The 26,357-nt window shown below is 43.1% G+C and overlaps 1 protein-coding gene across 2 annotated transcripts in view; it reads left to right on the forward strand.

The window, feature by feature from the left end:
• The window catches only part of DCLK2 (doublecortin like kinase 2), a 141,674-nt gene that overhangs the window by 77,303 nt on the left and 38,014 nt on the right, over positions 1 to 26,357 (forward strand). For both annotated transcript variants that reach the window (XM_032793230.2, XM_032793231.2), the window contains 2 exons: positions 13,655 to 13,727; positions 16,329 to 16,437. In XM_032793230.2, the coding sequence (XP_032649121.1) occupies positions 13,655 to 13,727; positions 16,329 to 16,437 (182 nt within the window). The remainder of the gene's footprint in view (positions 1 to 13,654; positions 13,728 to 16,328; positions 16,438 to 26,357) is intronic.

Raw genomic sequence — 26,357 nt, forward strand, 5'->3', positions numbered from 1 at the left:
GCAAAAACAAACTAATCATGCAAAAAACATAAAGTACCTACTGAAGTAGTAGCTACCTCTTATTTTTCCCACTGGTATGCAGCTATTCAGAAGTAGACTCCAGCTGTGTTTTGGTCACTAGAAAGATGGGTATGCTTAGCTGGTTCATCTTGGGGTCAATGCCAAAAGGAGTTAATGCATTCTGTCACACTTGTTTCTCTTTCTGGGATGCATTCCCAACGCTCATCTGTTTCTGGGAAGTATTCCAACAAGCATGCATGAGGGTCAAAGAATTGATATAAAAATAGTAAGAGGAATATTGTAACACAGTTATACCTGTGCTTTTTAGGGGGCCATTATATTTGTGATGTTCGGTTTGACCTGTCCATCTATGAAAAAGAAAAATTCAATTTTATTATTTTGTAGGGCCTTTGCAGTCCTTGCCTTATCCCACTGGAGATGTCCCCTGTTGCACACTGTGTTCTTACATGCACAGGCTGGCTTCCTGCACTTGTATAAAGCTGCAAGGAATCGCTGTCCAGGAAGTGACAGGTTTCAGAGTGGTAGCCGTGTTAGTCTGTATCAGCAAAACCAGCGAGGAGTCCTTGTGACACCTTAATAATAAATAAATTTGTTAGTCTCGAAGGTGCCAGAAGACTCATCACTGTTTTTGTCTGGGAAGTGACCATGACTGCAGCTGAGAAAAAATGCAGATGTTGAAACCATGGCAGAACATTTATCACATTGAAGGCACAAGATGATATGCAGAGGGCTGGTTTGTTTGAAAAATTAATGTTTTGGCTGCTGATTTCATTGTAAACGTGTATTAATATGTAGAATATTAACAGACAGAATTAAGAAGGTATTTAAAAATTTGCTGGTGGTTTTATGTGCGTGCACATGCAACAATTCATGCAGTAGCTCTCAGGAATTCAAAGGGCAGGGTTCTATGACACTTCCCTTCTTGTTTTTTTTTTAAGGTTTTTAAAAAAAAGACCCAAATGCTCATTCTACTCCACAGTTTTAAAGAAAAGAGAAGTTATGGTTATTTATGAATGCTGTACTGCTGATTGAGCTCCCCTTTTCAATGGCAATTGATATAGAAAATAAACTGTCATTTCTTTGATTAAAGTGGATAACAATTCTGGTAACAGTGTCTAGTGTTGCATAATCATTGGAGACAATTATGATGAGGTCTTTTTGTCTGGAAGAAGAGAACAAATCAGGGTTGATATTCAACTTATTGAAATGATCATGCAGGAATAGCAGCTGCAAACACAATACCCTTGCAACACCAATATCTTCTCAATCTCCGGAGAACAGTATATGGCAAATTAAGTACATGGCATATTTCACCACAGAATTGAAGCTGGATAATAAATGCTAAAGACCAGGGCAGAGCTTAAGTGATAATTTCAACCATCAGGGCAGAAAAATAGCAAATCCATAGTGACTTTAGTAGCAATTTTTCTTTCTTGATCACAGACCTTGACCCTTGCATCATATTCTCTTCTTACCACTTTTCCTTCAAAGCAAAATGAAGAATTATTTCACTCCCCAAGGATTTTCCTCTTCTCAGTGTACTGGATCCATGGAAATGGTACCAATCACAGGAAACAAACTCTTGAAGGAAGAACAGCTTATCTTTTTATTGAGGGGCTTTTTTCTGCCCTGATAAACTTTCATCCCGAATGTCATTGTGCTACTGATTCAGTGAGCTAACCGACCAGATCAGGATGCTGTATTTGTTCAGGCAAAACTTGCACTAGAATCTGAGGGTTGACATTGAAGTCAATGGTAATTTTAACCTAAGTAAAGATTGGAGGATCAGGGCCTCTCGTAAATACACCTCTACCTCGATATTACACTATCCTCGGAGCCAAAAAATCTTACCTCCATTATAGGTGAAACCGCATTATATCAAACTTGCTTTGATCCACCGGAGTGCGCAGCCCTGCCCACCCACAGCACTGCTTTACCGTGTTATATCCAAATTTATGTTATATCAGGTCGCGTTATATCGAGGTAGAGGTGTAGATGAATTTGTTCCTTGATGAAAGGAAAGTTACTGTGACACAGTGCTTTGTGAGGATGAGCTACTGAATGACTGGGGTACCCATGGAAACAACACATGCTATCACACACTACTGGAGATTGGTATGAGTTTTAATTAGGACTGTCAAGTGATTGAAGAAAGTAATTGCATGATTAAAGAATAATAGAATACCATTTATTTAAATAGTTTTGGATTTTTTTTGACATTTTCAAGTATCATTGGTTTCAGTTACAATACAGTGCTCACTATATTTATTTTTGATAAATATTTGCTGTAAAAAAACAAAAGAAATAGTCTTTCAATTCACCTCATAGAAGTACTGTAATGCAATCTGTTTATCATGAAAGTTGAACTTACAAATGTAGAATTATGTACAAAAAAAACTGCATTCAGAACTAAAACAATGTAAAACTTTGGAACCTACAAGTCCATTCAGTCCTACTACAGCCTGGTTGCCAGGCTGGAGCTCCCCAGCTCCTCTTGCCTTTCCCCGGCACTGTTCTACCTCTGGTACCCTGCTCCCAGGCAGCTAGGTCCTTCTCTCTCCACTGCTAGAGAGAGACTGCCCCAGCTCCTGGCCCCCAGCCCTTTTGTAGGGCCAGCTGTCTCCTAATTGGTCATGGCCCTAGCTGTGGCTGCCTTCCTAATCAGCCTACGCTATTGGCTCCCCAGGGCTGTTTTAACCTCTTCAGGGCCGGAGCAGGGTGACTGCCCCACTACACACTGCTGTAACATGAAATATATGGCAGAATGCCAGTAAAACAGAATAGGAGACATACTATTCTCTCCCAAGGAGTTCAGTCAAAATTTAATTAACACATTATTTTTTTAATGAGCGTCATCAGCATAGAAGCATGTCCTCTGGAATGGTGGCTGAAGCATGAAGGGTTGTATGAATGTTTAGCATATCTGGCATGTAAATGCTGGCTACAAAAGTGCCATGCGAATGCTTGTTCTCACTTTCAGGTGACATTGTAAATAAGAAGAGGGCAGCATTATCTCCTGTAAATGTAAACAAACTTGTTTGTCTTAGCAATTGACTGAATAAGAAGTAGGACTTGTATGCGCATAAGTTTTACATTGTTTTGTCTTTGAGTGTAGTTATGTAACAATCTACATTTGTAAGTTGCACTTTCACGGTAAAGAGATTGCACTACAGTATTTGTATGATGTGAATTTAAAAAAAGGATTTACTTTGTCATTTTTACAATATAAATATTTATAATATAAACTGAGCATTGTACACTTTGTATTCTGTGTTGTAATTTAAATCAATATATTTGAAAATGTAGAACAACTTCCAAAAATATTTAATGAATTTCAATTGGTATTCTATTGTTTATCAATATGATTAAAACTACAATTAATAGTGATTACATTTTAAAATCATGATTAGTTTTTTTGAGTTAATCGCATGAGTTAACTGCCCTAGTTTTAATCAAACCTCTGAACTTTTTTCACATCAGTTGGAAAATCATTGTGCATAATGTGAGTGTTGGGGAGAGGCTTACTTTCATTTTTCAGCATAGATTCTGATGTGCTGAGTCATTCAGAAATTTGACAGTCAAACCATAATAGTGTCTTGGATAATGCAGGATGACTTAACAAGGAGGACAGTGTTCTTTTTATTCTTCTATAAGCTTATGACTGACCGTTGAAAAGTACAACCCTTCTGGTTGGCATCTCCAGTGACCCAGATATATAATGCTCTTAAAAAACATGTTTTCTCCTTGGCTTCAGCAGATTCAATACATCTGCTGCTACTAGAGAGCACTGCACCATTTAAAAAAAATAAAAGAAGCAAACTCCCAGTTTGAAAGGGTTAATCAAATCTGTCAGAAGCTTTCATTTAGGGGAAAAGAGGAATAAAGTACTTAACATTGTGAGATTTTTAAGCATGGTCTCAAACTTTCCAGTGCTCTCTTGTGTGTGTTTGGTTATTAATAGACATCAGGATTTGTGAAGTGTTATTGAAACTCATCTCAGACTGGTTAATTCACCTAAAATGGTTCATTTTCTGTCTGACATTTTAAAACTGTTTTTACAATCCATGTGGTGAAAACCACAGCAGCAAACCGGTTTAGGTGATTGGTGTATCCAGCAGACATGTGTGTCCAGCAGATATTTTGTGTATCTCTTTTGAAGTTAGGTTCCATAAAACCCAGCCTTGCTTTGTAAATTCCTGTAAACAAACAGGCTTTAACTTTGAGGCATAGTTTTGGAAACCTGATGAAGCAACTAAATAGCACTATGCTAGAGTGTGTTGAGACCAAATGACTATGGTCAAAGGGCATTATGGCCCTGATTCAGCAAATCACTTACGTGCATGCTTAACTCATTGACATCAGTAGGACTAGTCTTATGCTTAAAGTTAAGAATGCACTTAAGTGATTTGCTGGATCAGAGCCTATATTCTTGTGGTGTTAAATTTTTTTTAAATTTCCCATTAATCATGTTAGCATGTTCAATTTTAAAAATATATACTTCCACAAAGTTGATCATTTTATTATAGTGAAATAAAAACAGAGCTTGTTAGGAGTCCTTTAGACACTGCCTTCAAATATTTATATTTAGGTATCTTTACTGCTTATGTAATAGATTAGAAAGATTTAGCCTGTCTGTGCTAGAAAGGGAAACATGAGCATGATACTTAGTGTAAAGCCCATTTACAGCTATCATAGATGGGCTCAGAATTCTGAACCCTCTTGCTGAAGAGATTTTGAGCTGCATGGCAGTAATGTCAGCATAGTTCTTCAACATTTCTAATGCAGCCCAGTCAAGTACTTGATATTGCAGTGGAAAGTGAAGAATTTAATATATAGTGCACCAGCCAAACGTGGGACTGCTGGGTCCCATTTATATCAGGCTCTCTCCCATTGAGTTAATGAAGAGAATTTGAAATCAAGCAGAAGACCAAACAAAAATAATGGAGTCTTTCACTGTAGCATGGGGTTCTGGGACAAGAACTGCAATGAGCAAGTAAATATAAAGCAATATGTCAGTGACAGTGAGGACTTTGCCCAGGGACTGTCCTGGCTTACAGCCTCAGTCTTTTGTCAGTTTTGTCCCATGAATCAAAATGGATTAGAGCTTAAGTGTGCAATAGGCTTTATTTTTTTTAAAGTGGGAAAACCTAAAATAACACTCTGGTGGCTATTTCACTGCCCCTTCTTAGTACCACACTTCCATATGCAAATGCTCACTCATAGTGGTTATCTTGTCACCTTCTATAGCAATGAAGACATTCTTGTAATATTCAAACTCCCTCATAGCCTTTAGCAAATGAGCCTCCTAAAGTTCCATGCTACTTATTATCTATTTCAATATTCTATTTCGTACCTATCACATTATATATTCCAAAAGTTAAAATAGTCAAATATAAATAGTTGGCCACCAACTCGAGACCATGCTTTCTGCTGACTGTAGGTGCATTCCAGCTGTTTTCTAGTCACTTCAGGTAGACATGTAGGAGAATTAAATGTATGAATAATACTCCAGATCCTCAGCTGCATAGTTAAGACCTTATCACTCATTTCTATTCAATACAGCATCCAATTTGCATGTCCTCTTCAAGCTTAAAGTAAACACCTTAGTTTCTAACACTTTTAAAGAAAATTGTTTTATCAGTGAGACGTGTATATAAAGTTGTGATACTTTTCTCATAGCCTCTTCCAAGAAAATCTAAGCTTGGTTTTTGGGTGAGGGTGGGAGGAGAGAAAAGAAGGGTTGTTTTTCTTTTCCGTCTCATCAACAGGCATCTGTTCATCTTATTCCACATATTGTCTTGTTGGAGTGACTGACTGCATAAGAGACCTACAGGGCCGCCCGGGGGGCCGGTGGGGGGGGGGGAAGTGGGGCAATTTGCCTTGGGCCCCACAGGGGCCCCCCCGAGAGTTTTTTGGGGCCCCTGGAGCGGGGTCCTTCACTCGCTCCGGAGGCCCTGGAAAACTCTTGCAGAGCCCAGGCCCCCAGAGCTTCTTCCGCTCCGGGTCTTTGATGGTAGTTTGGTGGCGAGGGGTCCTTCCGCACTGGGACCCACTGCCAAAGTGCCCCAAAGACCCGCAACGGAAGGTCCTTCTGCTCCCGGGCCCGTGGAAATTCGGCAGAGGGAACCCCCGCTGCAGGTCTTTGGGGCACTTCGGTGGCAGGTCCTGGAGTAGAAGGATCCCCCGCCGCCGAATTACCGCCAGAGCAGGGGCCCCCCACCACCAACAATCCCAGGTCCCCTGAATCCTCTGGGCGACCCTGGAGACGTATATCCAGAATTAGATAATTACTCATAACTGGGGATGGGGGCGGACTAGGGGAGTAGTGATATGTAATTTCATTGCAACTGTCTGGCCCTCTTGTAATTCTGTAAGCCTTATTTTGGGTTATCTCAATGGTCCTTGGCGAGATTTGAAACAGCTTTATGAAGAACCACTGACTTGTTCATCACTCCCATCTTGTTCTGTCCTTGTATTGCTGTGGTAGTCATGCAGCTGACTGTTTGAAGGAATATGGGGAACACCTGTGTCTTTGGAAAAGCCCTGCACTTGTCTTCACAAAGATGCTTCCTTTCCTTTATAGAAATAATATAAATATTTAAACTCATTAAGAATCAGATTGGAGAATATCAAGAGCTGTGTAGTCTTGCAGACAACCTCAAAACAATATCAGCTTGTGGGACTCAGAGAGTTCCTCTTAGACTTTTGGAAACATTCACCATTGCATCATAATAATTTTTATGGCATAGCTGCTGCCAGGGAAAGGAAAAGTGTTTCTTGCATTTAATTGTTAAATTAAATGTTGTTCTTTGTACAGTATTTCCTATGAAATACTGTTAGCAGATTTATGATGACATTATAGTTTATAATTTGTATTACAAAGATACAGACCACATCCAATTCCACGTGACTCACTTGTCTCCTGGCTACTGCAAATGATTATTTTAAATTCCTAGAGCCACTTCTTATGGACTTACCGTGGAAATATTCAATGTAGTATAATATGTAGAATGTAATCAAATGATTTCACTAGCATTAATTTGCCACAGACTATAACTGTCAGTATTAACTCAACCGCTAATGTAGTAATAATGTAATTATATAGTATAGTGGCTTACTAAACACTTTCTGTACAAGAAGATTTCCTTACGGATGAACTTAAAGAAACCTTAGTGGTGCAGAAATAGTACTGTATGCTGTGGGTCCTATCTCTCTCTGATAAATAATATTTTACTTTTATAAGCTTAATTTTTCTGTCTCTTCAGTTAATTTAAAATTTCAGGTGATAAGCTTCATGATGTGACCAAAACTGACAGGCTTTTGGTAAGCTGCTGTATTAGAAAAGAAATTGGTTCAAGTTAGTTTTAAAATGAGGTTTCCCATGCTTTGTACCCAATAGTAGTTTCTGTGGCATGGAGGTCTCTCTTGATATTAATGAATGACTGGGAATTGGGTTGATGGCAAGAATGGTTAGTCATGCCATACTCCTTAGGCTAAATTAATGTGTTCCTTGCATCTTGTCGCACTGAGCACCAAAATACATGCTTTAAATTCATAGGCACATCTACTACGAGTGTCCTTGTTGCAAGGCCATATATCAGAACGTCACCCAACTTCTCCAGCTTTGTCAAACAGCCACTATAAAATAATTCCATATACAGAACAGCGAGTTGGATGTTTGTGAAGCTGTGGAAAATTAATACTCTTCCACAGAGGTTCTGGTTTTGCACATTTCTGCCCGAGGAAGCTAAAACACTAGTTGGACAGGTTTGATTTTTAGAGCAGATTTTGTGGGTTTTGTTTGTTTTTTGGCAGTGTAAGTGAGGCTTTGTAACGCTATATTTGACTAGTTTTGTAAATCGTGTGTGTTGTAAAGTGTCTTCTGTGTGTCACTGAATGCTGTGTTGCTTTGGTTTAGTGTTGATTTTGCTCTGGATGTTATGTGAAAACATGAATTCAGGATGTGACTTGAGGGAAGGCAAAGGTGAAGATTGATAAACTGCGCCGCGCCCCCCCCCCCCCTAAAAAAAAAAAAAGTGCTAACTGCCACTGTGTGCCTCAGTGGAGCATAGCTGAGAATACCAGATTCAGGACAAACTGCTGAGAAATAGGGCAGACTCATCCCTCTTCTGGTGGTTATTCTAAACTTCTGTCTTACTACACTGGTTTAACAGCAAGTCAAAAATGCTGCCTCCTTAGGCATTACAACTCTTGCTTCACCACCCAGCCACTGGACTTTATGATGAGTGGTTATTGAGAACGAATTTAATCAAACAAAAGATTCGTCTAATCTTAAAAGATCAGCTACATACCCAGGTCAATATATAACTCACATCTTACTCAATCACTGTTGCCAGTCCTTTAGTATCAAGTATCTAAAAGTTTATAAGAGAAAAGAAAGAGGGGAGAATTAAAATAGTCGAAGAATTCATATACATACAATCATTACAAAGTTCTTGTATCAGGTTTGTAGCAGTGATGTTACAGACTGCTGGCTTGTAAAGTCTCTGGTGTCTTCCAGAAGATTGGAAGGTCCTCAGTCCATAATCACTATGCTCCCTTAGTGTAAATCCATAGTCCAGAGATTAGAACATTGAAGAGGCAAAATGGAGATGTTGGTTCTTTTATACCTTCTCCCATGTGGATGGAATTTTTACTATCTGAAACAAAGTCCCTGGCTCAGTGTGTGGAAAAAGTACAGATGCAAGATGGAGTGCTGGGTCACATGAGCAAGTTACATCCATTACCCATATTCTGGCTAAAGCATTCACAGGAAGGCTCACCAGGCAGGGACGAGCTTCTTCTGTGGCCTACTGTGAGAGTTAAGTGGTGTTTAATGGGCCATCAGTTGAATAGTCCATTCACAATGTGCAGTCTGGCTCCAATGTAGATTTTATGTGGTGGGTGTTACTCAGGAATATAGCACATATGTAGGATGCCAGCACTAGGGTGACCATGTGTCTCGACTTCAACCGGAACACCTGGTCGAAAAGGGACTCTTCAGCTCCAGTCAGCATCGCTGGCTGAGCTGTTGACTGTCCTGTTGGTGGTACCATGCAGCAGGGATGCAGGCTCCTGGGAAGCAGCCAGTATTTCCCCCCTCCATCTCCTATGTGTAGGGGCGGCAAGGGGGCTCTGCATGCTGCCTCTGCCCCAAATGCCATCCCCGCAGATCCCATTGGCCAGGAGCTGCGGGGGTGACACCTGCTGACAGGGCGACATGCAGAGCCACCTGGCCCATGCCTCTGTGTAGGAGCTGGAGGGGGAACATGCCACTGCTTCTGAGAGCTGCTTGATGTAAGTGCCACCCAGAGCTTGCACTCCTAACCCCCTCTCGGGCCCTAACCCCCCGGTCCAGCCCTGAACCCCATCCCGCCCTACGAACCTCTCAGTACCAGCCTGCACCCCAAGCCCCTCATCTCCTGCTCCACCCTAGAACCTGCATCCCAAGCCAAAGCCCTCACAACTCCCCAACCCCCAGCCCAGAGCCCCTTCTGCACACTGAACCCATTATTTCAGGCTCCACCCCGGAACCCACACCCCCATCCCAGAGTCTGTACCTTCTCCCATTCCCCAATGCCCTGCCTCGGCCCAGAGTCCCCTCCTATAGTTTGAACCCCTCGGCTCCACCCCCCAGCCCAGAGTCCCTCCTGCACCTCAACCCCTTCATCCCTGGCTCCACCCCAGAGCCCTCACCCCCTCTTGCATCCCAACCCACTGCCTCAGCCTGGAGCTCCCTCCCTCACTCTGAACTCCCCATTTCTGGCCCCACTCTGGAGCCCTCACCCCCTCCAGCACCTCAGTCTCCTGAGCCAACCTGGGGAAAATGAGTGAGTGAGTGAAGGTGGGGAGAGTAAGCAACAGAGAGGGTGGAATGCAGTGAGAAGGGGCAGGACATGGGCAGGGCCACAGAGGAGGGGTGGAGCAGGGGGGTGGGGCAAGGATGTTCAGTTTTGTGCGAGTAGAATGTTGACAACCCTAGCCAGCGAATAGCCAATATTTATAACTTCAGATACAAAAATGATTCATGCATATAAACAGAATAATCATATTTAGCATATCATAACTTTGCCATTGACACCTTACAGGATATACTGTGTACATGATGTGTTGCAATTGTTTAAATGGCAATATCAGTTATATAAATGATCATATCTCAATCATACAGCATCACACTAACGTATGATACTTTTAATTCATAGCAGAAATCCTAGCTAGATACAGAAATGGAGCTTAGATTCTAAAGTGATGGACATATTCACAATTTTTAAGAGAAAAGATAGTTCTACTCTTTTAGTTAGCAGCACAAGATTAAACTACTCCACGGTCATCCTAGGGCCAAATTCTGCCTTTCAGTATGAATTCTTCGACAGTTGTTGCAGAAATTGGAGAGCAGAATAGAGTTCTCTTGGCCAAATCCTTCTCCTCAGAGTATGGTCCCTGGGATTGTACTGTGTAAGAGGAACAGAAAGTGGGGAGTTTGTGTGGGCTGGGAGTAGATGAGGATTTCTTCTCATTTCCAGGCTGCAAAATGATAGTATGTTCATTGTATTAACTAATATAATCTCTGAGTTTCTGAGGAATCCTGCAGTAATTTTTGTGCCTGTTTTTTCCCTTATTACATAGGGAATGGCTGGTAGACTGGTGAGTCTGTTTGCAAGTCCAGTGCCTTGACTCTTTCCCTATATCCGTGTGCATTGTGGTGCAGGGACTGCTTATGGAGCTGTGCCTGCCAACTTAACTGGGGTAGCTGGCTGCTGGAATTGTCCTTTAGCTCTTCACAGAATAGAAAAATAACTTTCTAATCTGTGGCAGGTTTTAAAAAATAATCTCTTTAACAAGACTACCAACAGTATTGCTATTCTATCATGTTGTTGTATAAAAAGAAATTCAAGGGATATTGCAAATGTTGGTCATCTGAAAGCATAAATATAGTTGCTCTGCTTTGTAAGTATATGCACACAGACTATCTGCTTATGCGGCCCTTCCCTTCCTCATCAATTTAGTGTCTGACCCCCTCACAGGCATTGAGGAATTATTTCCCTATCTCACCAGAATGCTGCAAGGATTATTACCCCAATTTTACTGGTGAGGAATTAAGGCACAGAAGATCTGATCCACAGCTCATTAACTCCCACTGATTTCAGTGGGTGGTGGATTAGACCTAAAGAGTTTGAGTTGCCCAAAGTCATGCAGTAAGTGTGGCAGAGCTGGGGATAAAACCCTGAGTCCTAGTCTAGTGCCTTAATCTCACACACCACCATCCTTCCTCTTGCCTTTCTGCAGTTCTTGCCTGCATTTTTCTATCCCAGCTCATTATAGAGTAAGATTCTAGTACATTTCACTATCCTGCATCTCACAAGGATAAAGCCATCTAGAAATGTGGATTGGATGATTTGCTATCTTCACCTATTATCATTTATTCAATGACATTTTTAAATCATAACCAAAAGAGAGATTAGATATTTTTGCTGATGACTCAGACCTTTTAGTTGTACAAAGATGGGTCAACATTATTATCCCCATTTTACATTTAGAGAAGCCATAGCACTGAGTTGTTAAGTCACTGATTGACTGAATTACAATCTTCTGTTAATGTCATAAACAGGACACCTGGATTCAGTTCCTAATCCTTTATAGCAACTAGATAATGCTGCTTTCGTTATGAATTAACTTATGCTGTTTAAAAGTTGTCAATAGGAAGTGGCAACTATCCAGTTGCTGCTGACACTGACAAGCAGCATTTTTTCTGCGGCTTCATAAAATTAAGTTGCACCGTAGCTAGTTACTGTACCTTTAGCTGTTTTGTCACTTTAGATGCCACTGGAAACTTGAGCACTCATTAGCATTATGTGAAACTTTAACAAAATCTTTCTGCCAGTTCAGTTACTTCACTGACAGTAGTGTTAATGACTTAAAATATTCAGCAATGTAACAAGACAATGTTGGCTGAAATTGAAAAGGCTGCACTTGCATTCCCAGGTGTTGTGCAAAGCCTTGTTTCAGCAGATATTGAGCTTAAGGCAGAGAAGCATTTGAATCCTTTATGTGGTGAATGGTGAGAACTGTATTAATCCATGAAATAAGCGAGAAAAAGAACCCCAGGGAACAGGTAGAAGTATCTTGTAAAGGACAAAGGAGGGTGCTTTTAAATACCTATTCATTTAATAAAGCACCTATATGTTTTGAACTGAAATGAGATCCTTGTAAAACTTAACATTCTAGTACATAAAACATTTTCACTGTTTGATTGCTTTCAATTTATTCATTGCACAAGTCCCTGCCTCCTTTTACAATAACACTGCTTTATATATCACTGTGATGTGATATGAGGCAAGAACTTTTTTTAATTAGTTGTGAAGACCCTGTTAACATATAGTACCTGTGAAATGGAATTACTGTGGGAAATCTCATCTTGTCTGAATTTCTCCTTAAAAATTGTTTACTGTCTCTATTTTTATATATAATAATTATTAAAATCTGCATTGTACAGCTGGGATGTAGAACAGTTATGTGACTTCAGTTTCTCTTAGTTCTAAGCATTCACTTCAGTAACAGTATAAAAAAAAACAACCCAATCAGGGTCGACCCTAGCTATTCTTGGGCCCTATGCAGCCCCCCTGGGGGGGGGGCTCCAGGCCTCAGCGGGGGGGGAGGAGGGGATGTCTTGGGGGGCGGGGAGGAACCACCCCCCTGCACTCACTGGCAGCGCAGCTGGGGCCAGGTTGCTGCACTTCCCACCGCTAGTGAGTGCAGGCCCGGCCCTCCTGCAGTCCTCGGGGTGGGGGCAGGGGTGAGACTAGGGCAGAGCAGGGGTGGGGGCTTTGGGGAAGGGGTGGAGTGGGGGTGGGAAGAGGCTGGACAGGGGCTGGAGCAGCAAGCAGGGCATCAGAAAATTTAGTGCCCCAAATTCTCTGGTGCCCTACACAGCTGCGTACTTTGTGTATGGGTAGGGATGGCCCTGCCCCCACTAAATTTAAAGCTAATTTTAGTGCTCGTAGAGGTGCCCGACTGCCAGCCCTAGATATTGAAATTCTCCTTTAAGACATAGAAATTAGTGGTGGCAATGCACGCCTCCCTGTACCACCCTCCCAGCATGCCTCAGTGCTTATCTAAAGAGACTATGCATCAGAGTGAGAGGGAAGTTCTATTAATGAAACTACAAACAGTACCAGCTGTGATGGTGGACTTTAGGTTATGGACTGAGACCACCGATTCGTCATATATTGGCCTCTGAACTGTGTTTAGCAATGACTCCTGGCTACTACAGGTTTTGAATCCGGCTTAGATGTGAAAACTTTCATAGTCTTACTGTCCCTTGGTTTGGGGGAGGACGGAATTTCCGTTCCCCACACTGACCCTATAAAGCCCAAGTATCACTTCACAAAAGTAGAGGGAATGTCATTTGCTGTGATTATGCCAGTGAAATCAGTGGTGTGACTCCTTTCATAAACAGGGCCTCAGGCCTGGGATCCCAGACGTTATGGGCAGCCCTAGTGCAAGGTAACTATGTTGAATAAGTATAAAAAATTAATATGTATAAAAATTAAACTGGGGAAGATAACTCGTTTTCTTATTATTAACTTTAGTAACTTTATTATCAGAAATAATGGACTCATGCATATTTCCATAGATTCCTCCACACTCTGGCTCTTCTTCCAATGTGAATGGTGTGCCTGAACTATTCCATTGCATAAGTCCTGAAGGTAAGCATTTAAACCACTGTTTGCTACTAACCTTCACAAAATCTTTGTTCACCTTTAAGTGACTTTGTTAGCTCGGTGATACTAGACAACTGCTAGCAATCCATCAGATTTTAATCTTAGATCCTTGACATTCCTTACTAGGTACTGACTGTTTGATAAACCATTACTACACTTGCTATATCAAGTCTGTACAGTGAGAGAGATGAATTCGATTCTAAATAATATTGCCCCTTCACCAATGGTAGCAGATTTTTAGACCTTACAGGTCAGTTTCCCATTGGAAGACAAATCACTGTCAGGCTATTATCAGTGTTTTTATTTACAAAATGTACCTATGCCTTGTTTCCTTTTAACAAAATGTCACAAGATGCACATAGGCAAATGCCTCTTTCAGAACCGTGAGCTGAAGCCACCACTGTCCTCCTATAAAGAGGCAGCTGTCTTGAGCCTCTTTCTCTTAGGAGTTCCCCTGGAATCTCACTGCTCAAAACATTGACTCAGCTCCCTGGAATTTACACCTGGGAAACCCTCTAACCCAAAGCTTGGTCACATGGTCTTGCAATATGGCCCTTCTTTTATGCTGCTGTTATGCAACCAACACACAGGAATTTCGGAAAAGGTTTCACTGTCCAGAACATGCTTTAATCCACACAATCCCATTAATGATTGCCTGGATGCAGAATGAGTTTCATTCTGAGTGCTTAACCTCAACAACTCATAATGTGCATGCCATAGCAATATCTTCATTAATACACTCCTCTTATAACTTGATTTACTATGTTATAAGCAGCAGCTCTGGTCTAAAATTTTTCTTTATGTATTGACTTCAGGACTGAGGCCCCCTTTACAAGAAGATTTCTTTGTTTCTAAAGATCTGACCTGAGGTATTCAGCCTGCCAGCATTCAAGGTTTTTCACCCAGTCCATCTTTATAACATTATACTAATCCATATTTATAATCATCTCCTTGCTCCCAAGCAACATTATTCCCAGCTGCAACTTCATCAAGTCATTCTGGAAAAAGCTGTAGGATGCAAAATGAATAAAAAGCCCTGCTCTTCAGTCAAATCCCAGTGGGCACTTTAGAGTGATACAGTCAGCGCATTCATGGAAATTATGAACATTGTGTCTCTGGTGACCCCACAAAAGTAAGGTGTTTGCAGTTGGATTGGAACTGTAGTCTTCCTCGTGGTAGCCCATTTTGCTGCAAGTGGAGTCATCAGACCAGCCAGTCCCCGCTATTCTAAACTTACCTTTTCAGTTCTGTAAGAGATCATCTTATGGATAAATCTCTGTGACCATTGTGGGAATTTCGTTAATCTTTTTGTTTTTCATTACCAAATAAGTAATCTGTTGAGAATAGGGAGGCTAGTAAAGCATTTGTGATCTTGTTCCTACAAAAATACTTGCAAATTGATGTCTCTTAATGTGTGTGAAAGAGTGGTGGTAGTCAGGGTGGGAGAGCAAGACAAGAAACTTAATAAGGAACAGGTTTTAAGGCCATGATCTTGTTTGTCCCTACTTGACTTGGCATCTATTTCCAGTGTAGATAGAAGTGTTGCTATGATCTAAAACTAGTTCTTATCTCCTTTAATAAAGCGATTAAGTCTTTAAAATGGGATGACACTATTATACTGTAGAATTTACTGGTTTTAAGGAAAGATACAATGTTTAAAAAAAAAAAAAAAGCCCTTAACATTAGCAGTTATAAAACTTATCTGTAGTTTGACGCTATGACAAAAAATCTGGTACATAGAATTTCAGTGCCAAATTTTCTAGACGACTGGGACCTGACTAGCTCTTTAATGAAACAAATCAAAGACGATGAGATCCATAGGCAATGTTGTCAGTAAAATGTAATGTCTCTTGAATGTGTTTGGTTTAATTTTAATACACAAGAAAAGTGTAATTGCAGTCTTCAATATTTGGTTGGGTATGTTGTTGCACCTTAGAGAAAGTCTTGCATAGGTGGTTTAGCCAAGAAACTTGTATGATAGCTGCTGTCTGTGCTAAGCAAGAAGGAGTCAAGAGTTGTTACTTTTTTATGGTATAAGAAAGACCTCAAACAACATAAAATATGTTTAGTCATCTGAAATTTTCCTCATTAGTTAAATGCATAAATAACTGTCTTTTTTCATTACCAAATATTTACTGTTTTTCATGAATTTGTAATTCCGTTCCTTTTTTCCTTTTTTTTTTTTTTTTTTTTGTGCTCAAGGAAAACACCAATGAAAAATAAATTTTAAAAAGAAGGCCGTCTAATAAAAAGCTAAATGTGTCAGGACATTGCTGGAGTTAAACGTTTAACTAGAATTTCTGTCACCTTTGGGATTTGTCAACATAGAAATGACAATAATATAATAATGTTTTTCTTATGTGTTAACAAGGACAAGAAGGTCACACAGCTCTGATTAAGCTATAACAGTTCTTGTTGCTGTTTTGAAATAAAAACAAAGGGACAAATTGTACTGAATGTAGTTTATTTTTACATTCCTATTTTGTTTCTAGGAATATCTGCACTGTACTCTTGAACTCTGTGGGGATATGCCATATTGCTGATGTCTCTCTCCACCTTACATTATTGTCCTTGCTTTTTGTGCAGGTGTGAATGGAAACAAGTGCTCAGCGTCATCCACTATTCTTGAGAAATACAAAGTGGGAAAGGTGATTGGTGATGGCAATTTTGCTGTAGTAAAGGAGTGCATAGAACGGTAAGCAAGAAAGTTGTTTAGCTATTTTTCAGTTCTATATCTTTTAAGCTGTTGATTTAATTAAACAGAATGCAGTGTGTATGTCTCAGAGTGTGTATATACAGTATGTGGAAAATATACACATAGGTATACATAGTATAAATGTATGTCTATCAATAGTATGTATGACAAGACAAAAAAAATCACAAAGTCATGATAGTGCAATAATAAGAAATAAATATGGCTGCTGCTTCTTCGAGTGATTGCTCATGTCCATTCAATTTAGGTGTGTGTGCTCACCACATGGACCGCTGCCAGAAGTTTTTCCCTCAACAGTATCCGTGGGGGACCAGCTCTGGCACCCCGTGGAGTGGTGCGCGTATGCTGCGGCATATAGGGCACTGCCGGCCCCCTCCACTCTCAGTTCCTTCTTGCCACCAGTGACCGTGCATGGAACTTATGCTTCTTCAGCTAGAACTGTTGCTTTTTGTTCCTTTGAACTCATTTGCCTCTTGCAAATATTACTGCGTATAGTTTCCCTCTAGGTTAGTTCAACCTATTTGTTAAGTTAGAGATTTAGTAGGTCACTAAAGGGACTTCACCTTAGGAGGGGCATGCCCCAGTGCCCAGGCTTTAAACCCCGTGATCACTGTAAAAGGTCCATGGCCATTAGCAATTCACATAATAGTTGTTTATGGTGCTTGGGTGAAGGTCATGTTAGTGATAAGTGCAAAATCTGCAAGTCCTTCAAGCCCAGAACAAAGAGAGAGCATGACATTAATTTGAAGGTGCTTCTGATGGAGTCTGCCCTTACCCTGATGCTGGAGCAGTGCTCTGATTCAACACCAAGCACCGTGACCTTGGTGCACAGCGTCCCGCTGGTACAGTCTATTAGCTGGCACTGATCTCCTTCCGTGGCTCCAGCCAAGAAGCCCAGGAAGGTCTCCAGCTTCCTTCAAGGGAAAGGACAAGTCTGGGGTGGACCAAGGCCCTGTCTCTGGTGCCTCTTCGCATCCTTAGGGATTCCGGGCTGCAGCTCAGGTCGAGTGGTGTAACCCAGCCTGTTCCCCGCTGGATAGCGGCAGAGGTCCTCGTCAGCTCTAGGTGCCATCCATACCAGAGGCCCTCAAAGCAGCGCAAGACATTATGTCCCTCCTGGTGCCAGGGTAAGCCGGCATTGGGACCACCACAGTCTCCACCTTTCTGGCAGCGCGCTCCATCACGGGGGATGTCCCACCAGTGGTCACTCTCTTGCAGCTGACACGCTTCTGACTGTGATAGGCAGAAGTTTTGCAGCCCATTCTGGTCTCTGGACCTCTAACAAGGGCAGAGAGGCTCAAGGCGCAGCTCATGGTGACTGGGCGCAGACCTTTGGAGGCACGTGCCCTCCGGCAGGAGTTTTGGTGCCCGAAATCTCCGTGGCATCAGTGCTGCTCCAGGGACAGGTGGCGTCCACCAGGGTGGCGTCACCACGTGCAGCTACATCTTCATGATGCCAAGCCCACTCTAGTTCCCGATCCTGCTCCACATCCCAGTACTGCTCATTAAACGTGAGGCATAGATCGCTGGCCTAGGGCTGTTGCGGATCCGCCAAGCACTCCGTGTCACTGAGGCCCCAATCCAGACGCTCGTCAAGGTCAGCCAGATCTAACTCCGAGGGGGGCAACTGGTACTTATCAGGACAGAGGCACCAATCAGTCCCATCTTGGTCACAGAGAAGGAACTCTGGCTCAGGTTCGGAGCAAGGTTCCATAGCAGCAGGACAGGCTCCGGCACCTATGGTGACCTCAGACTCTGTGGCCAGCACAGTGGTACCCATAGAACCCATGGGGGTTCAGTCGTCCCCCTCAGGTCACCTGCTCGGTGTCCAGAGCTTCAGAGAGATTGGCTACTGCCCCCCTTCCAGTCCAAGAGGCCTCGGCTGCAGGCACCCTGCAGGCACAGGAGGAAGTGGGGAGCAAGCCTCCAGACCACCTATGGTTGCGGAGGACCCCTTGGAACCGGCTTCTCCTCCTTATCACCAGACAAGGCCATAGTGGGGCTCCCTCCACCGGTGCCCCAGGATGATCCTAAGGCTCATCAGGAGCTGTTAAAGAGGGTTGCTGCCAACTTGAGCCTCCAGGTGGAGGAGTTAGAGGAACTCACAGATTCCCTCCTAATGTTCTCTGCCCCATGGCCCCAGCTAGGGTAGCTTTGCCACTACATGAGGTGGTCACTAAAATTACAAATGCCCTCTGGCAAACTTCCTCCTCCTTGCCTCCGATCTCCAAGAGGGTGGAGCGCAAGTACTTTGTGCCATCCAAGGGACACGAGTACCTTTATACTCACCCTGCTCCCAATTCCCTAGTGGCAGAGGCGGTCAACTACAGGGAGAGACAGGGTTAACCGGGGGCTACTCCTAAGAATAAAGACTCAAGGAGACTGGACTTGTTTGGACGTAAAGTTTATTCGTCCTCTAGTCTGCAGTTGCAGGTGGCCAACCATCAGCCTTACTAGGCCGCTATGATTTTAATATGTGGCAGGCCATGACCAAGTTCAAGAGCGTCCTTCCTGAGGCTTGTGGGAAGGCATTCCGAGTGATCCTGGATGAGGGCTCAACTGCAGCCAGAGCAGCTCTCCAAGTGGCATCGGACACGACGGACACCACTGCCTGTACCAGGGCACTGGCCATCTTGTTGTGTAGGGCTTCGTGGCTGCTCCTCTCTAGTCTTTCCTCGGAGGCTAAGCAATCAATGTAAGACCTCCCTTTCGATGGGCACACCCTGTTCGCAGAACAGATGGACATTAAGCTCCATGGCCTGAAAGATTCCCTCACAAGCCTGAAAACATTGGGCCTGTACATCCGTGGCCCTGCTTGCAAGCGGTTTTAAGCCACAGCAGCCTTAGAGCTAAGGGAACCACCCTTGCCAGGAGCCTCCCCACAAAAGATCCAGGGGCTACAAGAAGCACCTTGGCCACCAACCCCCGTTTACATCCCAGGTGGGCTCAACTTGCTGTAAGCAGACGGGCTACCAGCCATTTTGAGGGTACACTAGAGAGTGACCCACCTGACTGTTCCCCAGATCCTTCCTCTGTTTTGCCAACTGCCTTTCTTCCTTTCTCCCTGCGTGGGCGTCTATAACATCAGACCAATGGGTCCTCAATGTGATGGCGCAGGGTTACAGTTTTCAGTTACTTTCTTCCCACCCTCCCTCCCCATTCCCCTTCAGGGACCCCTCTAATGAGAATCTTCTCATACAGGAGGTAGAGGGCCTACTACAGCTGGGTGCAGTGGAGGTAGTTCCTGTGGAGTACAGGAACAAGCAGACATGCCAAACCTGCAGAAAAAACGCAGAAATTAGGCTTGTATTTGTCTTAATTGGCTTGTGGGTTGCTTGTGGGCTAGTTTTTGGCTTGTACTTTGTTGCCTTTTTTTTTTTTTTTTTTAAATAGTCTCCAGGCAAGCAGGGACAAGTGTGGGGGAGAGACACTGTGCACAGCAGGCCCACCACAGTCCCAGACTGCACACGGTGGGAGGATCTAGTCACATAGAGTTTTGGGGTTCTTGGGGATTGTCTTGTTTTGGCCTTGTTTTGAAAGGGATTAGCTTGATGTTCGGCTTATTGTGAAAGTTGGCAACTGTGGGAACAAGGGGTTCTATTCTCGATACTTTTTAATCCCCAAAGCCAAGGGCAGTCTGCGGCCCATACTAGACCTGCGGAGCTTGAACCGCTACTTAGCGAAACTGAAGTTCCACATAATCTCCCTGGCTTCCATCATCCCCTCCTTAGATCCAGGAGACTGGTAAACTGCCCTCGATCTGAAAGATGCATACTTCCGCATTGCCATCTTCAAAGGATGCAGACGCTTCCTCTGGTTCACAGTAGGTCCTGACCACTATCAGTTTGCAGTCCTCCCATTTGGCCAAGTGCATGTCAGTGGTGGCAGCTTACCTCAGATGTCGGGGTATCCAGGATCTATCCGTACCTTAACAACTGGCTCGTCAAGGGCAACTCAGGTCCAAGGGAACATCGAGTGCTGCTAGCCACGTGCCGTCGCCTCATCCTGTTGACGAATGACAAAAAATCCACATTCGTTCTGGTACAAAGGATAAAGTTCATCAGAGTGGTGCTTGACTTGACCTGTGTCAGGGCATTCCTGCTGATGGAGAGATCCAGGGCACTGACAGACCTCATTGTGGAAATCTTTATATTTCCCCTGACTATGGCCAGGGTTTGCCTATGCATACTAAGTCACATGGTAGCGTGTACATATGTGATGTGCCACGCCAGGTGCTGGATGTGACCCCTGTAGCAATGGCTAGCAACTGTGTACTCCCAGTCCAGGGACCACCATCCCTGGAGAAGGTCATCACCATCCCTGCGTCAGTACTTATCTTGCTGCAATGGTGGACCGACCCTGGGAAAGTCCTGGAAAGAGCTCCCTTCATCAGCACTCCTCACTCAGTCAAGTTGGTTTCGAATGCCTCAGACCTCAGATGGGGCACGCACCTCAGCATCCTCCAGACCCAAGGTGTGTGTTCCCCAGAGGAGTCGATGCTACACATAAACATCAAAGAGCTCAGGGCGGAATGCAGAGCATGTGTGGGCTTCTTACCTCACCTGTTGGGCAGAGTGGTCAGAGTCCTCATGGACAGCACAGCCTTGATGTTCTACATCAACAGACAAGACGGAGCATGATCTTCAGCCTTTTGCCAAGAGGCACTCATCTGTGGGACTTCTGCATCAACCATGGACTCCAGGTGCCAGGAACACGCTAGCAGATCAGCTAAGCAGGGATTTCTCCTCTCACCATGAGAGGGTGCTCCACCCAGAGGTAGCCAGCATGATCTTCCTGAGGTGAGGAACTCCCCAAGTGAATTTGTTCACCAGGAGGTGCCACAGGTTTTGCTCCAGACAGGGTCTGGGCAAGGGCTCCCTCTCCGATGCCTTCCTCCTGCCGTGGGCAGGAAGCCTGGTGTATGCGTCCCCTCCAATTCCGCTCGTCAGCAAACTCCTAGCGAAAATCAAGAGAGACAAGGCTCAGCTTATCATGCTTGCCCCGGTGTGGCCTTGCCAGTGCTGGTTCGGGACACTATCAAGCTTGTCTGCTGTCCCTCCCTGGCCCCTGCCAAACCAACCGGACCTGCTGTCACAAGATCACAGCTGACTCTTGCACCTCAAACTCGCGTCCCTCCACCTTACAGCGTGGATGTTGTGTAGTTGAACCCGGATGAACGGGCCTGTTCAGAAGGGGTCCAGAAGGTCCTCCTTCAGAGTAGAAAGCCCTTGACTAGGCAGACCTACCTGGCAAAGTGTATGAGGTTCTCCTGCTGGGCGGCTGCACAGAGCATCTCCCCTTCGCATTCAGTCTTAGACTACCTGCTTCATTTTAAGAACCAGCGCCTAGTGCATTCCTCTATTAGGGTGCAACTGGCGGCTATTTCAGCCTTTCATCCGCCAATCCAGGGGCAGACAGTGTTCTCCCATGACATGACTGTCAGGTTCCTTAGAGGCTTCAAGAGGCTCTTTCTTCAAGTTCGGTTCCCGACCCCTCAGTGGGATCTCATCTTGGTTCTGTCCAGGCTCACGGGTCCGCCCTTTGAGCCTTTGGCCTTGTGCTCCCTGTCTGACGTATCATGGAAGGTAGCTTTCCTGGTGGCAGTGACGTCAGTGAGGCGAGTCTCCGAGCCCTGACCTCAGAAGTACCATACATGATCTTCTATAAGGACAAGGTCCCAGCTCCAGTCCCACCTGGCCTTCCTTCCCAAAGTGATGTATGCTTTCCACATGAGCCAGGACATCTTTCTTCCAGTGTTCTGCCCTAAGCCCCATGAGACTAATGAAGAGAGGCATCTTCACACTTTGGATGTAAGAAAGGCCCTGGCTTTCTACTTAAATTGGACAAAACCTTTCGGTAGGCTGACTCAGCTTTTCATCTCTATAGCTGATAGGATGAAGGGCCTCCCAGTGTCCACGAAAAAGATTTTTAACTGGATCACATCTTGCATTCGGATCTGCTGCAAGTTAACGGGAGTCCCTCCGCCGCCGATCTTCAGAGCCCACTCAACTAGAGCGCAGGCATCCTCAGCGGCTTTCCTGGCACGCGTTCCAATCCAGGACCTCTGTAAATCCACGACGTGGTCCTCAGTATGCACATTCACAGCCCACTATGCCTTCACGCAACAGGCCAGGGACAATGCGGGGTTTGGTAGAGCTGTCTTGCAATCTACATGTCCGTGAACTCTGTACCCACCTCCAGGGGTACTGCTGGGCCACCTAAGTTGAATGGACATGAGCAATCACTTGAAGAAAAAGCCATTACCTTTTTCTGTAACTGGTGTTCTTCAAGATGTGTTGCTCATGTCCATTCCACAACCCATCCTCCAGTCCCCACTGTCAGAGTTTCCGGGAAGAAGGAACTGAGGGTGAGGGGGCTGGCAGCACCCTATATGCCACAGCATATGCGTGCCACTCCAAGGGGTGCCAGAGCTGGTCCCCTATGGATTCTGCTAAGGGAAAAACTTGTGGCACCAGTGCATGTGGCGAGCACACACACCTAAGTTGAATGGACATGAGCAACACATCTCAAAGAACACAGTTATGGAAAAAGGTAACTGTCTTTTATAATGTTTACAGCAAAGAATGTTTGTGGAGAGGAAAAAATGGAGTGTGTAAACAATGCAAATAAAAAAAATAAACTGCTATAGCCCTGAGATTGTTAGTTATCCATATACTGTAATAGTTTGTCTTCTAATCACATAGATATGTTTATACTGTATATAATATATTGGAAGAAAATTTCTAAGCTTTAGTTTATGAACATGAGAGAGAATATCATCCAAAACATTAGAAGAAATTAGGTAAGCAAGAACTATTTAGCAAGTTTGTCATATGTAAAAAGGTGTGTGCGCATCCATCCATCCATCCATCCATGATTGCTAGTGGAGGGGGCACTCTCTCAATTGCTAACAATATTTCTTAGAACCATCTGACACTGGCCACTGATAAAACAATGACGTGGATTTCTTTGATTAGTATTATTTTGAAGAGTCTCCAGCTTTGTCCATAGCAATGGTTTTTGTTCCAGCAAATGCCTGTGAGAGCCTTGGGGCTCACGAAAACAATTTTCACTGTTTAATCCCTATTTGTAGGCTTCTTTTTAAGAATTCATGGGAGGCTTTATATTCAGAAGCTCATGGAGCAACTGAGTCTTAATTATGAAGCGAAATGTGTCTTCATAGTCTTATCAGCTAATGAGAGAACTTTTGAAGAAACTTCTGCTGGCTAAGTCTGAGTCTGACTCATGTACGGAAATGTCAGAACATGATGGCTACCACTGCTGAACTATTACCTGCATTCTTCTCTTCTTGGTTTCAAGTGTGTAGATCTTTAAAAAATGACCTATAGTTCTGCTGCCACTGTTATGGTTTCCCAGGAGTCTTGTTTCTTGTTGCTATATCCCATTAATTCCTCTCCATTAACCAGACAAGTACTGGCAGCCAGTACACCAAAACCCTTAGGACCTTTTCAACCTGATCTAGCCCCCAAAATAGGCAGTGACTACTTGCAAATCCTCCACACTCTTCCCAGTTAGCTTTTTTGGAAAGCAGAGAAAGCTTTTAATGTAAACGTATTTGGAGTCTCAGGGCTTTTCTCTGCTCAAAACTTTCTCTACAAATGCAGAAAACCCTCAGGCAATGAAAATAAAACCAAAAACTGGCAGACACTAATAACAAATGAAGCAAAAAGGCAGAGCCAAAGCACACTTTTGCCATTGTGGATTTCTTCTCTGTCCTGTGATGGGGTGATTCCCCTGAATGACAATTTCATGTTTAGTTTTAGTGCACAGTATTAAGTAACTTTCTGTCTTTTGTTTTTACTCATCAGGGAACTCTATTGTACAAATATCCAGGCTTATGCGTTAAAGAATAAGAGTTAGAGGACTTCTGATGGAATTACTTCCTAAACCAAGCCAGATAGCTAAATTTGACCCCCGTGTGTATAGTTACTACATTAAAAGAGCTTTTTGTAATGCACTGAAGCACATTAGGGTTTAGGCTTAATGCTATCTCTCAACATTAACATCTCAATTCTTGAACACTTAAAGAACAATTTTTCCAAAATTCTAGGTTTTTAATAAGCTTCACTAGCTCAATGGGGAAATCTGTGTGGTGCTGCTCAGAAAGCTTGAGGCAAATATACAATGCAAAGAACTTTTAAAATTTATAAAATGACATAGCCAGTCTTCTAATGACTAGATTTCCATCCAGTTCACTTGGCAGGGACTACCCATGAAAGACTTGGGTCATAATAACTTGGACACTGTTTTATGGTGTAAAGGCACAAAATTGCTGTACTCAATGTACCCTGAATGTGACATTTCAGTGTCTGCACATAGATTAAACAATACTTGAAAAATGTTTTGGGATCTCAGGATAAAGACTCCTGATATTATTTTTTTGCAAGTGTCTAAATTCCATTTTCAGAATCACCTACATCATGGTGCAAGTCGCTTGGGCTCCTAAGTGACTTAGTGCTTTTGAAAATGGGTCATAAGCTCCTAAGTGAGTTAGACACTTTGATAATTTTCCCTGAATTCTTTAGAAAACAAGGTTCAGATAAAAGAAAGAGCCCTCTGGTTAAAAAGGAAATAGTAGCTAGAAATAAACTGTAAAAAAAACAAAAACAAAAAAACCCTACATTTTTTGTATAAAACTCCTTCCCGTCTAGTGAGTAGAAATATTATTGAAATCATCTGCTGATCAAAAATATCCAATCTATAACACTAGTGGGAAAGACTGGACTCGATGACCTCTTGAGGTCCCTTCCAGTTCTAGAGTCTATATATATATGGAGATATACCTATCTCCTAGAATTGGAAGGGACTCTGAAAGGTCATTGAGTCCAGCCCTCTGCCTTCACTAGCAGGACCAAATACTGATTTTGCTTAAGATCCCTACATGACCCCCTCAAGGATTGAGCTCACAACCCTGGGTTTAGTAGGCCAATGCTCAAACCACTGAGCTATTCCCCCCTCCCCGAGTTAGAAACACTCATCTGTTTGCTGTTTTATTATTTGTATTATATAGCACCTAGAAGCCTTAGTCATGGACCAGGACCCCACTGTACAAGGTGCTGTACAGACACAAGAAAACAGTCCTTGCCCCCAAAGAACTTAGTCTCAGACAACTGATGGATTCGGAGCGTGCAGTGCAAGGAAATAATGAAACAATATGATCAGCATGATAAGTGGTGGTATGAGCACACCAATGGGGTAGCCATTGTCAAGGTTATTACAGGTATCATGACAGAGGAGAATTTTAAGGAGGGATTTGAAGAAAGGTAATGAGCTAGCTTTGTGAATCTTTACAAGGATCTACTCCCTGTTATATGACAAACTCTGAAAATTTTGCACATATCTTAAATGGATTTTCCAGTGTGTTTATTATCAGGCTTTTGGATAATTTACTTAATATATCATCATACATAGATTGCAATTCTGAATTACATCCAGTGTCCATAATACAGTTTTACATGGCTTTATAGTGAATATAAGAAGATAGTATTTAAATGTCAAATGTTGTTCAGATGGAATTTCTTCTTATGTGCTACACTGAATCAGGTTGTAACTATGACAACCTAGCAGACAAAGCTGCACTTTTAGAGCAAAGGTGCTCTTAATATACTGCTGTGTTTAGTCGGGAACAGGTTTAATGTATGAAATGTAATTCCTTTTGTGAGACATTAGTCTTTATTAGCTATATCTGAAACAAATTTTTTTGTTGGCTATAGTTAACTATGAGTTTAATTATCAGAGGGGTAGCCGTGTTAGTCTGGATCTGTAAAAGCAGCAAAGAGTCCTGTGGCACCTTGTAGACTAACAGACGTTTTGGAGCATGAGCTTTCGTGGGTGAATACCCACTTCATCGGATGCATGTAGTGGAAATTTCCAGGGGGCGC

Source organism: Chelonoidis abingdonii, chromosome 5 (genome assembly GCF_003597395.2).
Source record: "Chelonoidis abingdonii isolate Lonesome George chromosome 5, CheloAbing_2.0, whole genome shotgun sequence".
Taxonomy (NCBI): domain Eukaryota; kingdom Metazoa; phylum Chordata; order Testudines; family Testudinidae; genus Chelonoidis; species Chelonoidis abingdonii.